This window comes from Sinocyclocheilus rhinocerous, unplaced genomic scaffold, assembly GCF_001515625.1.
Source record: "Sinocyclocheilus rhinocerous isolate Xijiao unplaced genomic scaffold, SAMN03320098_v1.1 scaffold1372, whole genome shotgun sequence".
NCBI classification, from domain to species: domain Eukaryota; kingdom Metazoa; phylum Chordata; class Actinopteri; order Cypriniformes; family Cyprinidae; genus Sinocyclocheilus; species Sinocyclocheilus rhinocerous.
Window position 1 is genome coordinate 89,344 of NW_015640047.1, and position 13,704 is coordinate 103,047.

Consider the following 13,704-nt stretch of genomic DNA (forward strand, 5'->3'; position numbering starts at 1 on the left):
ATAGCCTTGAGTCCTCTGATCTCCCCTCTCCGTTGGGGGTCAAGACTCACTCCTTCTGAAGTTGGCCTTTGGGTGGGATGTCCCCGCCTACTTTGTCAGGTGCCTACCTGCTCTCTGCGCCACTCATGTCTCCGTTCTCTCGCTTTAGCTGAGCTCTTCCACACTAGGCAGGAAGTTGTAAGTCTGGCGGCGTGGGAATTCTCGTTCCCGTAGTATTTCGATGCAGCTCGAGATCCTGAAGGGGAACGTCTCCAGGTTACGCATGTAACCATGGTTCCCCAAAGGGAATGAGACGCTGTGTCTCAGGGCCATACTTCCGGCATCCCTGTCAGCGCTTGCGTCATTCCTAGAAGCTGACGCCGGTTGCACCGCACGTGCTTTTAAGCTTCCTGGTCGTTGCGTCACCCCGCCCGTGACGTCTCGCCCATCCATTGGACTGATTACACAAGTGATTCAGAGTGTGGTCACGCTGAAGGTGTTCCCGTAGCGTTTCGACGTAGCATCTCGTTCCCTTCGGGGAACCATGGTTACATTGTGTAACCTGGAGACGTTTTCCTTGTTCCCCTGTTGTGTTCTTAGTCATCTTTAGTTTTCATAGTTTCTGATTACTCCCTCGTTCATTTCCAAAGTCACTAATTAGTTCTCACCTGTTCTGATTCAGTTAACCCTCTGGGGTCCAAGGGTGTTTTGGGGCCCTGGAAACGTTTTGACTTGCCCTGACATTTGTGCTTTTTTAGTTGCTTACAAACATTTGAATTTCTAAAGTTTAATAACACTGTAATCAGCACAAACAGTGCTACAATCATATGTGAGCAGCATGTATATACGTGATTGTGTTTTTGAGAAAACAAGGTTTATGCGTGCTTAGTGAAAAACTAAAATGTTAAAGTCACTGAAATAAGGCCATAAAACACATACAGAACACTTATTCACAAGACTTTTGAGAACTGGATCTTGAAGTCTAGAGTTTTTGCTTCAAAATTATGTGAAAATCATCTTACTCACTCATTTACGGAAAACAATATATTGATTTAAATTTTGTAAGACACTTTTTGTGTAGACAAGGTATATGCGAGGAGGCGTGAATGATCATGCATAATGCTGTGATTCACACCTGAGAAGACAAAGGCCTGCATAAAGAGCTGTCAGGTGTGTGACTCCAGCGAACTCAAAACTGAAAGACACGTGTGCCTTTCTTGTGCAATTATGCCAGTGATGCAGCCACAGTCCTAAACGAAAATTTAATCATCTGTTCCTTAGATCTTCTTCGTGTTTAATAAATAGCTTTGCATATATCGTGTGTAATTCTTGATCAGCGCCTGACAACTAAAGTCTCGATGGGTCGTATACCAAAGTAACCAAATGTTTCCACATTGACATTTCAGCAGTTTGGCACAACAACATAATATTCTCTCTCATTTCAGCAGATTTGAGGATCATGATTCTTGGTAAATCTGATGTGGGAAAGACTGCAACAGCAAACACCATCCTGAGTAGAAATGCGTTTAGAGCGGAGGCACAATCTGATACTTTAACCTGTGAGAAACAAGATGCAGTAGTTTCTGGAAGGAATATCTCAATCATTGACACTCCTGGATGGTTAGATGCTCCGTGGTACAAGCACTTTCAGGATGAACTCAAGCGTGATATTGATAAATGCTTAGAAATGTCTGCTCCTGGTCCTCATGTGTTTCTGCTGGTCATTAGACTGAATGGGATATACACCGAGGAAGAGAAAAACACAGTGAAATGGATTCAGACGAACTTTGGAGAAGACGCAGTATGTCACACTTTTGTTGTGTTCACTCATGTGGATTTGCTGAAGGATGAATCACTGGATCAGTATATCAGAAAAAGCCCTGATCTACAGTCACTGATGGACAGCTGCGGTGGCAGATTTCACTCATTCAACAATCAGCACAGAAACAACCAAAATCAGGCCACAGAACTGCTGGAGAAGATCGAACTGATTAAAGACAATGGAGGAGCCGAAAGAAGAAACAAGAGGAGATGAGACATGACAATAGTCAAGAGGACACAAAGAAGAACTTACATGATCTGACAAGAGAAACAGATGAACTCTTAACACTCATGATGGGTCTCGAGATGAGTGAGATGGCTCTGAGATTGTCACAAGTGAGGGAAATGGCACACAACAATCTGTCAAAACAAGGTAACTGGCAAACAATTCATGATTTCATTCCTAACATGTCAGAGACGATCTTGTGGTTCTGCATGTTACGTGAGTTAGCTGAAATCATGCATTAGTAAATCACATGGGAGCCTAATTTAAACTGAAGTAAATGGGATGTTTTGTCTGACTGTGCATTATAGGTTTCACTGCTAAATTTCATACTGGCAGAGGACCCAGCCTTTTCAAATTCTTAATAACCTCATATATCTCTCTAACTAACAGATCTGAGGATTGTGCTGCTGGGTTTTCTTACAGCAGGTAAGAGTGCAACAGGAAACACCATCCTGGGCAGAAATGTGTTCAGTTCGAGTTTTATGACAACCACTAGGAGCTGTGAGAAACAAGAAGCAGTGGTGTATGGAAGGACCATCTCAATAATAGACACTCCTGGACTGTTAGATCCATTCTTATTCAGGCACATTCAAGATCATAATGAGTCTGATGTTGAGAAAAGCTTAGAAATGTCTGCTCCTGGTCCGCACGTGTTTCTGCTGGTGATCGGCGTGGAAGGATTGGCAAGGGTGGAAAAGAACCCAGTTAAATGGTTCCAGGAGAACCTTGAAAAAGATGCTTTAAATCACACTGTCGTTCTTGTCACTCATGCTGATTTGCTGGATGCAGTGATTGATGAACCTCTGAATGAGTATATCAAAAAAATCAAGGACCTAAAATCACTGATAGACAGCTGTGGTGGCAGATATCACGCATTAAACAACAAGGACAGAAACAATCAAGGTCAGGTCACAAAGCTGCTGGAGAAGATTGATGAAATGGTGCAGAGAAACGGAGGGAGGCACTACACCAGACAAAACATCTTTAAAAGACAAGATGATACAGGTGGTTGTGAAATTCAATAAAACCCATTAAGATGAGGACCATACCTGACTCTAATTATTGCTACAGTGGTCATTCTGAGCAGTTTTGAATCAGTTTCGCCTTACTGGTATACTTCAGTTTTACATATTTAAACCACCAACTGTTATTTTACCCAGAAAACTGGTGAAAAGATCTAACCAAGGTGTACCTACATATGCATTAAGGAGAAAAAAAGTCAGGACCTATCAATATTTAATGGTCCATTGATTTACAATGTAAATAATACTAAATAATGTAATGAGTCTGTTTATGTCACAAGCTAGTCATTTATAATGGGCCACCTTGTTCCTGCTAAGTCAGAGTACTTTTTCATTTTCTGAAACAAATAATCTTTAATAAAAAAAAATTCAAATTTTTCTCAAATGCACTAAATGAGGTAAGCTAAATAATCTTGTTTTCTGTTTCAAATAAGATTATTTTGCTTACCCCATTGGCAGATTATTTTGTTTGTTCTAAGCAAAAATTCACTTAATTTTGACTTGTTTTTTTCGGAAAACAAGACAATAATTTGTACTTGTCTAGAAAACCCTTCTTGATTTAAGAATTTTTTGATATTTTGGCTGAAAACAAGACAAAAAAAATAAGTAAGAAAAGCATTTTTTTGCGGTGTTAAAGAAAGGGTGTTGAATAAGGCTAACATCATTGTGAATGATAAGAGGCATCCTTTATCTTCTACTTTTGAATTGTTGCCATCTTACCGACAACATTGTGTTCCCAGAAGCTCGAAAAAACAGGTCAAAATTATCTTTTATTCCCCCAAGCAATTCAATTTGTAAATAGTTCTTCCTCTAGTGGTAACTGATGGTTAGCTAGACTTATTTTAAATTAGATTTATTATTATTAAATTATTGTTTACATTTATATATGCCAAATGTGAATTGTTAAATGTGTGTGTGTGAGTGTATGCTGCAAACGTACTTTCCCTATTGGGATAAATAAACTGAAACTGAAACTACAGTAGTAGCCTTATGGAGTTTATAGATGGCATAAAGGGGTTCAAACGTCATATTCACACATGCAATAAATTCACATATTAACAGATTGCAACTTCAAAATACAAGCACGAGCCATGCATGTGTAGCATCCTAGAACTGGTTAACTTTTGAGTGCAAACAAAATACAAAAATTAAATAAAATTAGTATTAATATTTAAACCTAAACTACAATTTATAGGTCTGCTTATAAACAAACTTAAAGGAATTAATATATGAACTGGAGACGTTTTGTATCTATAAATATTTTACAATTGAGATGCAAATCTCTTGCAATCGCATACAATACATACTTACAAACTGACCAAACTGGTTTGATATATATAGCCTAGTTCAGAAGGAGGAGTAATGAGAGAAGAATGAGTTTACCATCAAAAATAGATTCCTTCTAGAAGCTGAAGTACCTGCAGCAATGTAGCCTATTTCAGGTTTGCCAGAATTGCAAGTACATAGAGTCTTTTTATTTATTTTTTTCCATGAGAACAGGTTAAGAACGAGTGAGGTAAAATGAACGGGTGAGTCACCCTCAGTGACACTCATGAGAACCGGATCTGCCAGAGACCAACAAAAGACTCCACCCAAAAGAAGAATTATATTCTTTCAAGCTAAAACTTCAGCAGAATCATGGCAACACCATGATGAAGCACCATGTGAATGACGTATGTAATTTCTTGGACTTCTGCGCAGCCTCCATCCCCACACCCCTTTAGTTCCTCCACCGACTGTAAACGCTTAGAAGCAACTTTACACAAACAATATCTACCAGACTATAGAAGAAATGTTTCAACAGGTAAAATCAATGCTAATTCTCAATACACTGACCAATGACATTTATCATTTACACTAAAACCTTGAAACTGGTGACATCACCGGACTGAATAATAGGTGGACGTCCAGTGCATGAAAAAGATGATTCTTCAGGTAAATGTTAAAGCTAAGTTATTTAAATCATGTAGTAATGATTGAGCTTACTTGTCGAGAAAGCTTGGCTTCTTCATTGAATCAACAATTCATTCAAAATCCACCTTGAAAATGCGATGCCAGCGTTCATTCTAGTGTCATGCTCTCTATTTTTATTTTCACAGGTCTTCATATTTTGGGAATAATATCCATCTATGGTGAAATGATTACCTCTGTAATATTCAAACTATATTCCCACTCAAACCGTTCATTACAGATAGTCACGCCCCAGACTTATACCATTGAGCTGAATGGGTTGTTAAAACATCAAACAAAACCAGGGTCAAATAAAACCAACTCTGGCCCTCGAGGTCCACTTTCCCGCAGAGTTTCGCTCCAGTCCTAATCAAACACACCTGAACAAGCTCATCAAGCTCTGCAGGATCACTAGAAAGTTACAGACTGGTGGGTTTGATCAGGGTTAAAGTTAAACTCGAAAGTGGACCTCGAGGGCCAGAGATGAGAACCCCTGAAAAGTGTCACAGAGCATAGCGTTTACAGTTTTGAGGGAGGTAAACCCACAAAGAACTTGTAGTTATGACTGCACATTAAAATAAATAAATAAGTTCCTAAATGGTTGACAGGCTGAAAGCTACTTTAATTGACGATTACTGACAATGGGAATTGCAAAATTAAAACATTTTTCCTTTATTTTTAGTCTGAAATCATATAACATTTTTAACATTCTTGTTATGTTTGATGAGCAATAAAATGTTTAGGTCCAGCCTAATAAATAATTAGGAAAAATACATTATATATTATAGAAATCCACTATTATTGTTAGAATCTGTTGAAGACAATTAAAAAAGGATTTCCCAGCTGTTTGTTGGTATTGCTTTGCTGTTGTTGTTCCAGATGTTCTTCATCCTTCAAGTCCACTTTTAACTACTGCTGCAGCTGCTAGCGCTCCTACGACAAAAACAAGCACTCCTTTCCACCAGTTTAGCGGGTTTTCTTTGACTTTCTCCTCTTTCCCGCTGTCAATATCTTCCTGATATTTCACAAATGTCTCATTAGTGCAGTGCTTCCCTCCATTTCTCTCCAGCATCTTCTCAATCTTCTCCAGCAGTTCAGAGACCTGAGAGCGGTTCTCGATGTTTTTATTGTTGAATGAGTGAAATCTGCCACCAAAACCCTCAGTAAACGCCTGAAGATCTGGAGTGTCTCTGATAAACTCATCTAATGGTTTTCCCTTCAGCTGATTAGCGTGAGTGAACAGAATGATGGTGTGACGTAAAGCATCTTCTCCGATGTTCTCCTGAATCCATTTCACTGTGTTTTTCTCTTCATCTGTGAATCTATCGCTCAGTCTGATGACCTGCAGAAACGCATGAGGACCAGGATCCGTCATCTCCACACACTTTTGTATTTCGGCCTGCATTTGGTCTCTCGTCATGGATGGATCAAACAGTCCTGGAGTGTCGATCACTGAGATATTTCTTCCAAAAACACCTGCTTCTTGTTTCTCACAGGTTTGACTGCTTGATGGGAGACTCGTGTTGATTTTGAACGTATCTCTGCCCAGGATGGTGTTCGCTGTGGAGCTCTTTCCTGATCCACTTTTACCCAGAAGAACAATCCTCAGATCAGACACTGTGAAGAAAAAAAGTTAGTTAACTTAACAACATATGTCAATAAACTGGTGTAAATGATCAAGTTACAAGTTATAAACAGCTAAATATTGACCTTTTATTGAATTATGTTCTGGTGTCGTTTTCATCTCCTGCCCGATCAAACTTGTTTCATATGTTTGGTCGCTTTGATTTCCTTCTGGAGAGCCTTTTTCTCTCTCATTTGTTGCTCTTTGGTCTTTCTGAACACTGTTTTCTGTTTCTTCATCTCTGATCTGCTCCTCTGCTCTGTTGTCGTCTTCTCTGTTCTTCTCTTTCTCTTGGCTTGTTATTTGCGCGTCTAGACTGATCTTCTCTTTTCCATCTTTTCGTTTCGTCCTCATCTCCTCTTGACTGTTCTTCACGTAGATCTCTTTAGTATAATGTTCTCGTCCATTCTTCCTCACCACTTCATCAATGTTCTCCAACAGGCTCGCGATCTGCTTCCTGTCTCTCTTGTTTTTATGAATGATCACGTGACACTTCTCTTCACAGAAGCTCAGCAGTTCTCGAGTTTTTCTGTCCAGCCTGAACTCAATCCATTCTCGTTTGGACATTGCCTCTCTTCCCGTGAACAGCACCATGGTGAACCTGAAAGCGTCCTTTCCGAAGTGCTCATAAATCTTTTTTACGATCTTCACCACGTCTTCGATGAATCTGTCGAGTCTGATGACGAGCAGGAACACGTGAGGACCAGGATCAGAGAGATACAGACTCTTCATCATTTCATTCTTCATCTCTTCATCAGCCAGTTGAGTGTTGAAGAATCCTGGCGTGTCGATGATGGAGATGTTTCTGTCTTCTACTCTTCCTGTCTGTTTCTCACTCTCTCGGGTTCTGCTCTCTTTAAACGCCTCTCGACCCAGTATTACATTGCCTATTGAACTCTTTCCAGCTTCACTTCTTCCAATCAACACCATCCTCAGCTATGTTCTAATGTAGTCAACACTATCCAAAAACAAACAAACAAAAAACAGTATGATACCAATAAAAGATGCCAATAAGCTTCCAAGTAGGTGTGTTCTCTTAAAGAGACAGTGCCTTAAATACCTAAATATCACATAATCCACAAACAATGCACGAGGAACTAAACAAAAAAAAAAGAAAAGAAACACAAGGAAATGTACTATCATATATTATTAAAATAAAAATAAAAATCAGAGGAAATATAGCAGTACATTAGGGTTCTGCTCTCTTTAAACGCCTCTCGACCCAGTATTACATTGCCTATTGAACTCTTTCCAGCTTCACTTCTTCCAATCAACACCATCCTCAGCTCTTGATCAGCAGGTGGTTCATCGGACTCTGGGAAATAATGAGAAATAATCATCAGAAGAAGGTTGTGGACTAAATACTTCGGTGTGATTATTTAATAAATGTTACAGGTAACATAAGGTAGTACAATAGAAAACAGTAATGGTTTGGATCATGAAAAGTGTGTTATGCAATAAAGCAAAACAGGTAATTGGACTACAGTTGTTATATGGTAAGAGAAAGTGTTGACTGGGTTTGGTGATTTGGTATATATATATATATATATAAAAATAAAAATAAAAATCAGAGGAAATATAGCAGTACATTATGGCCCATGTACAGTAATATCAGATGACACGACAGTACAAAGGTGAAGTAATTATATTTTTGATAAAATATTTGTTTTTTTCTTTAGAACAACACAATGACTCATTCACAGAATATGTGATAAAATGTAAGTAAATTGGCTCTTGTAAACTTTGAGACAAAAAAAAAAAATGTCAAAAATGTGTTGATCAATTTGACAATTTGATCACAATATCAACCTAAAATGACACATAAAAAAACACATTGATTGCATCTGAAACATAATAACTACAATAACAGATCACAAACATGATAACTTGACAGCACACAAGTATTTGTGTTGTCTATAAACATATGTACTTTTAGTATACTATTTACTACTATATACTAACTAAACCATTGGTGCAAATATAGACACATTTGGATCATGTTTTATTGTTTATGTGAAGATATATACAGTATATATTCAGAAATCACTCATGTTAACAGTGTTAAACACATGATAGTCATTGAGATCAACTACAATCTAGTTAAACAGGTTTTGTTGTGTAAGTTTCTCTAAGAGTCCTCTACAGTGATTATCGTATCGGTTTGCTATTATATCATATCAATTCAAACATACCTGTGTGTTCTGGGTTCATTACTCTGTGTTGGTTTGGCTGATGTCTGTAAGTTTCCCAGTCTCAGTGTGAATCCAGCGAGAGAATGAAGGGATTTGAGCTCGAGCTGTTGTGACACTGAAACTCCCTCTATTGTGATGAACTGATGACAATGAAGACTAACACTGTGACGTGTGATTGAAAGGCTTTCTGACACACTTTTAGTTCAATGATTTTTATTTTTTTTTAAACCATATTTGATGATGCTTTTAATTCAGAATTTATTTATTTTTTTCAGTCAGTTTTATCATCAGTAACTGAAACTGACCTGTTTTTCCTTCTTTTTTTCACAAACAGCAATGAAAACGAAAATTTCACATTTTGGTCCTTGAGTTCATCTTTATAGTGTGTTGACATTTCTGAGCAGTAATTTCAGTCACAGAATGAAATAAAACACAAAGCTGCTGAATATCAGACGTCACTGACCTCTGTTTTTGGGATGTTTCTGTGCTCCACCCTTCAGCACACGTTAAACCTGTTCAACAAATACACTGAACTACATCTGGAGAGTCACTGATGTCTGTAGGAGTTACTGACGTTGCGAAATGCACAGTAAAAAAAAAAAAAATGTGTCTAAGTTGTAAACAAAACAAGGAATATTGGAAAGAAAACTTTTTTCGGAAAGAACATTTTCTTTCTTTCTTTCTTTCTGGTAATTATTTGTGAAATTGACTAGCAATTCCTGAGTGAAAATTATTTCAAAGTAAATCCTATTTTTTTATTTTTTTTTCACAGTGTGCAGGCAAACATTTTAGACATAACTCAGACACAATATGGAAAAGCCTGTGATCTTTGTTTTGTTTGATTTATGTATTTATCATTGTTCTCTGACAGTTTTCTGAGATTTTCTAACTTCAATTCTTGTTTCGCAGCAACACGTCATGCAAACATTTGATTTCAGTCACATTTCCCACGACAAGATGACACTATGAATCCAGATTCTGCCTGGATAGCTTGGCAGAGCAAAACCTGAAAAATCTATAAAAAATAAATAGTCAGAAAAAATATATTATATTAAGAATCAAAGTAACATAAGTGCTTTTATTTTTGGGGGGATTGGTGTAAAAGAATTGTGTTATAATAACCCCTACAAATACAACTCATTATATACACACTATAAACACTTTAAAGGAGACAGACATGTAGATGTTTGTGAAAGATGTTTTCTCTGTTGTTTTGGAGGGATGATTATTTTTACAGTAAATCATACCCTATTTATTGCATCAAAATGTGTTAATACTTTACTTTATTTAAGGGTGGATAATTTTATCAGTTGTTTAATGCAAAAATACATAACTACAATAACTTTGTCTAGTGCTCTTATGAAAGTTTATAGCATGATTTGTGATCCTCGTGATTATAAACTTTTGAATGTTTGTTAGCTTTATACATTTGGGTGGATCAGATGCAGTCAAAATCATAAAGGAGGGACAAAAATGTATAAATAAATGTTAGTCATGTTTAACATCTCTGTTGTTTCGCACAAGTATTATTATTATTGTGCAATCTAAAAATAAATGTGTTTGTAGGCATATTTCAAATAGGCTGGACCCACCCACACAGAACACTTTGTTTATTCATTTTAAATGATTCATAGTAAAAATGATTGTTACAGTTAGCTATCATAACTTGAAAAGTAGCATTAGAATGAGAGAACTTAAAAGGATAGTTCACCAAAAAAAAAAAGAAAGTTCTGTCATTAATTACTCAGCCTCATGTCGTTCCAAACCCATGAAACCTTCATTCATCTTCAGAACACAAATTAAGATATATTTGATGAAATCTGAGAGCTTTCTGACCCTCCATAGACAGCAACACAACTGAAATGTTATTATCCCTTATTAAGGGGTCATGCGCTGTGGCTTGTTTGCAAGCAGAGGAATGCACACGCATGTGTTTCAGTTGCGTTGCTGTCTATGCAGGGTCAGAAAGCTCTCGATCATAGTTTCACTTAATACAATGACACGTTACAAGTAGACTAGACATAACATTTTAAGGCAGCATGAACACTTATTTTTACAGTGCTGCTGCTGTGGACAATCAATCACATGGGTATCAGATTAATATGCATGCAAGCAAAATATCTTTGCATATGAATACACAGATTATTGCATGTTTTTCTTTCATTTATGCAGGTTTTGAACCTATTCCTCATAGACCTGCATGGATTCTTTGTCAGGGCTGCACAAAGCTCAGCTGCACGTCTCCACTAACTTCCAAAACATCAATCTCCTCCAGTTTAGTGTAGCGGTGGCTGTAAGTGCAAACGTTTTCACCATTGACAAACATCTTGTAATTATCAGGACTGCAACAAATGGTGACCTGAAATGCACATGCAAGTCAAAAATGTGAAATCATTTATCATTATTTATTTGTTACAAATAAATAAGTGAACCAACCGAATCTTTAGAATCCCAGATTTTAACTCGTATTTATTGGAAACATCAACTTAAATCAATGCAAATATATAAGTGTGAGTGTGATTGCATTGTTAATTTCTAAATGAAGGGGGGAAATGCAAATCCACTAAATTAATTTGTTGAGTTTGTATACATTTTCTCAGGATGATGCATGGTTAAGTTTTCATCCATACCATCATCTCAGTTGAGATTGACATTTCAGTGTTTCTAGTATGTAAGAGATATTGAAGCATTAATGATTTCAGATAAATACATTAAATATAAACATACTTCAATGCTACTAAAATTATAGTTCTGTTATTTTGTTTGCATGCCAGTTGACAATTGACTTGCTCTTAGGTGACATCGTTCATTCTTATATGCTTTGGGTATGAGACAATTATATTTTATCATCGACAACATCAGTTTGTAATGTTGATGCAATAACAGTGCCATTGATTTTTTTTATTGACATTTCAATATGGTTTCAACAACTGAGGATGCAAAAGTGATACTGACACAACATAATTTTAAATTAATGCAATTAACACTGATGCATCAACACTGACTTTACATTTTGATGGATGGCAATGGTTGCTTGCTGTCTGTGATATTAAATGTGCCATCTAATGAACCATTATAGATTGTTTTGTATAAAAGAACCCCCCCCCACCCCCTCAACATCTATTGTACAGTCATACACATTGTCCATTTGAACAGAAAGGGTATGTACGGGAATTATAAAGACATATACTGTATATGACTACCTGAAAAGGCTGCCCTCTCTCAAACAGCTTGAGTCCAGATTGCTCCTCATTTCCCCATGTCCCATCCTCATAGCTGTTGCACACAACCACATCCTCATCAAAACAAAGACTGTAGTAAAATGCAATTCCAGTTTTGTGCCGTAGACTAAACTCTACTCTGTTGGTGAAAGAAAATGAGAGGACATTTTATTTAAAAAATATATATAATAATTAAAGGACAATCTCACTTTATTGATCAGGAAGATGTGACATTCTAATAGTATTAGAGAATATTCAAGGAAAAAAAAAATAATTGATGAAAAAAGTGATATTGTCAAACCGTTTTGCTTGTGGGGTGATGACTCCTTGGATGATGATGCATTTTGCAGGCTGTACTCCTTCATAGATGATGCTTTTGTACGGGACTGTCTGATTGAGCCAAAGTAATAATATATACAGTATCACATTGCAATATATTAAGTATTTAGTCTGTTGTCAAGCTTTAAAAAATACATTCCAATATGCTTTGAAAACAAAGTCATAAGATATTTAAATCAATCAGTATTAACGACTGAAAATTTCAAATCTGTTTTTAATTGACCCTTGTTTTATGATAATATTCAACATCATGTAGAGCTCTATATAAAACTAGCCAAAAGAAGCCATTTCTCCAAAATGTCTTTGTATTGAATCACAAGTAAGTGTGACCGAGGTAAGAACATTAATAGGTCATGAAATTGCCACAGAGATTCTAAACACTCTAAACACATCTAGACCGTATCATTAAAGATGTGTGGAGATTGTTTGTCTGCCAAATATTTATAATAACTTACCAAAGATCCTGGAAGTGCTGCATGACGGGGCTGTAAAATAAATATAGATATTTAGGACAGGAACACATTTAGTAGAATTCGAAATAAAACAAATACAATTATGTGTGCCATTCTATATATCATAGAAAATATATTCCCTGAAGTGAGTGGTGGATCTGGCTATAGGTGACATTCGTAAGACAGCTCAATATCTACTTCATCACATCCAAATACCTTTAACAATATTAGAGTATTAGAATGTCTGTGCAATAGATTATATTGTGATCTTTCATTTTCAGAGCACGAAAGAAGAAATAAAAAAAAGTCCTGCTTGCACTCATCCCTATAATGACAGTGTATAGTGACCAACTTCAAGCTTTAAAAAATAGTAAACTATGACCTGTAGTAAAATATATTGTCAGGTATTGCTCACTGAATGTCATTAAAGGACAGAAGAATAGAGCAATTAGTAAATAGCTGAACTTGTGAATTTACATTCTAGCTTTCGAAAGACATTCGTTTGTCAGCTAATGTTAGCTAACTTATCTACCTTCTTCCTATATTAGCCTTGCCTCAGTGTACAGTAATACCAGCTGAACTCAGCATGAGGGGCACTGGTATTTCATTTTATCCCGGTTTAAATGGGGAAACAGTATAAAATTAGGAAAATCAGCAACAGTGCATATTGTATTTTTCTACATGTTGTTTTAGATCATGAACATTTTCTAATTACACAGACACTTTACTTTCTCAGACACACATAACAGATCATTTTGTATGTAGTTTTGATTTTCAAATTACATATGACTTTATTTAAAACATTTCTCACATCATATTTTTGTATTTTAATTGGACACGTGATTAGAAAGTATTTGTAAATTTTTTATGCATTTTTT

At 36.5% G+C, this 13,704-nt stretch overlaps 3 protein-coding genes across 4 annotated transcripts in view; 1 reads left to right on the top strand and 2 right to left on the bottom strand.

The window, feature by feature from the left end:
- The window catches only part of LOC107752402 (GTPase IMAP family member 4), an 8,873-nt gene extending 6,022 nt beyond the window's left edge, over positions 1–2,851 (top strand). The window contains exons 4-5 of one of the 2 annotated variants that reach the window (XM_016568361.1): positions 1,425–2,173; positions 2,417–2,851. In XM_016568361.1, coding sequence (XP_016423847.1) covers positions 1,425–2,014 — 590 coding nt within the window. In that variant the 3' untranslated portion in view covers positions 2,015–2,173; positions 2,417–2,851. The remainder of the gene's footprint in view (positions 1–1,424; positions 2,174–2,416) is intronic. The other variant, XM_016568362.1, reaches the window with a different exon arrangement.
- A 2,758-nt stretch (positions 2,852–5,609) lies between these two features.
- LOC107752401 (GTPase IMAP family member 8) lies at positions 5,610–8,930 on the bottom strand. The gene is made up of 4 exons (XM_016568360.1): positions 8,815–8,930; positions 7,900–7,937; positions 6,709–7,549; positions 5,610–6,615 (listed from the first exon to the last, which is right to left on the bottom strand). Exons 1-4 carry the CDS (start codon positions 8,831–8,833, stop codon positions 5,885–5,887), a joined length of 1,629 nt encoding a protein of 542 aa, XP_016423846.1. The 5' UTR covers positions 8,834–8,930; the 3' UTR covers positions 5,610–5,884.
- A 1,865-nt stretch (positions 8,931–10,795) lies between these two features.
- The window catches only part of LOC107752409 (galectin-9-like), a 9,721-nt gene continuing 6,812 nt past the window's right edge, over positions 10,796–13,704 (bottom strand). Inside the window, exons 8-11 of the mRNA XM_016568369.1 lie at positions 12,830–12,859; positions 12,337–12,425; positions 12,018–12,174; positions 10,796–11,173 (exon numbers count right to left, since the gene is read on the bottom strand). Of these exons, the coding sequence (XP_016423855.1) occupies positions 11,027–11,173; positions 12,018–12,174; positions 12,337–12,425; positions 12,830–12,859 (423 nt within the window). The 3' untranslated portion in view covers positions 10,796–11,026. The remainder of the gene's footprint in view (positions 11,174–12,017; positions 12,175–12,336; positions 12,426–12,829; positions 12,860–13,704) is intronic.

Coding starts and splice junctions, on each gene's coding strand:
- LOC107752401 (XM_016568360.1), bottom strand. Junction 7,550..7,899: donor CTGATCAAGAGCTGAGGATG/GTGTTGATTGGA, acceptor TAGCTGAGGATG/GTGTTGATTGGAAGAAGTGA. Junction 6,616..6,708: donor AGAACATAATTCAATAAAAG/GTCAATATTTAG, acceptor TTTTCTTCACAG/TGTCTGATCTGAGGATTGTT.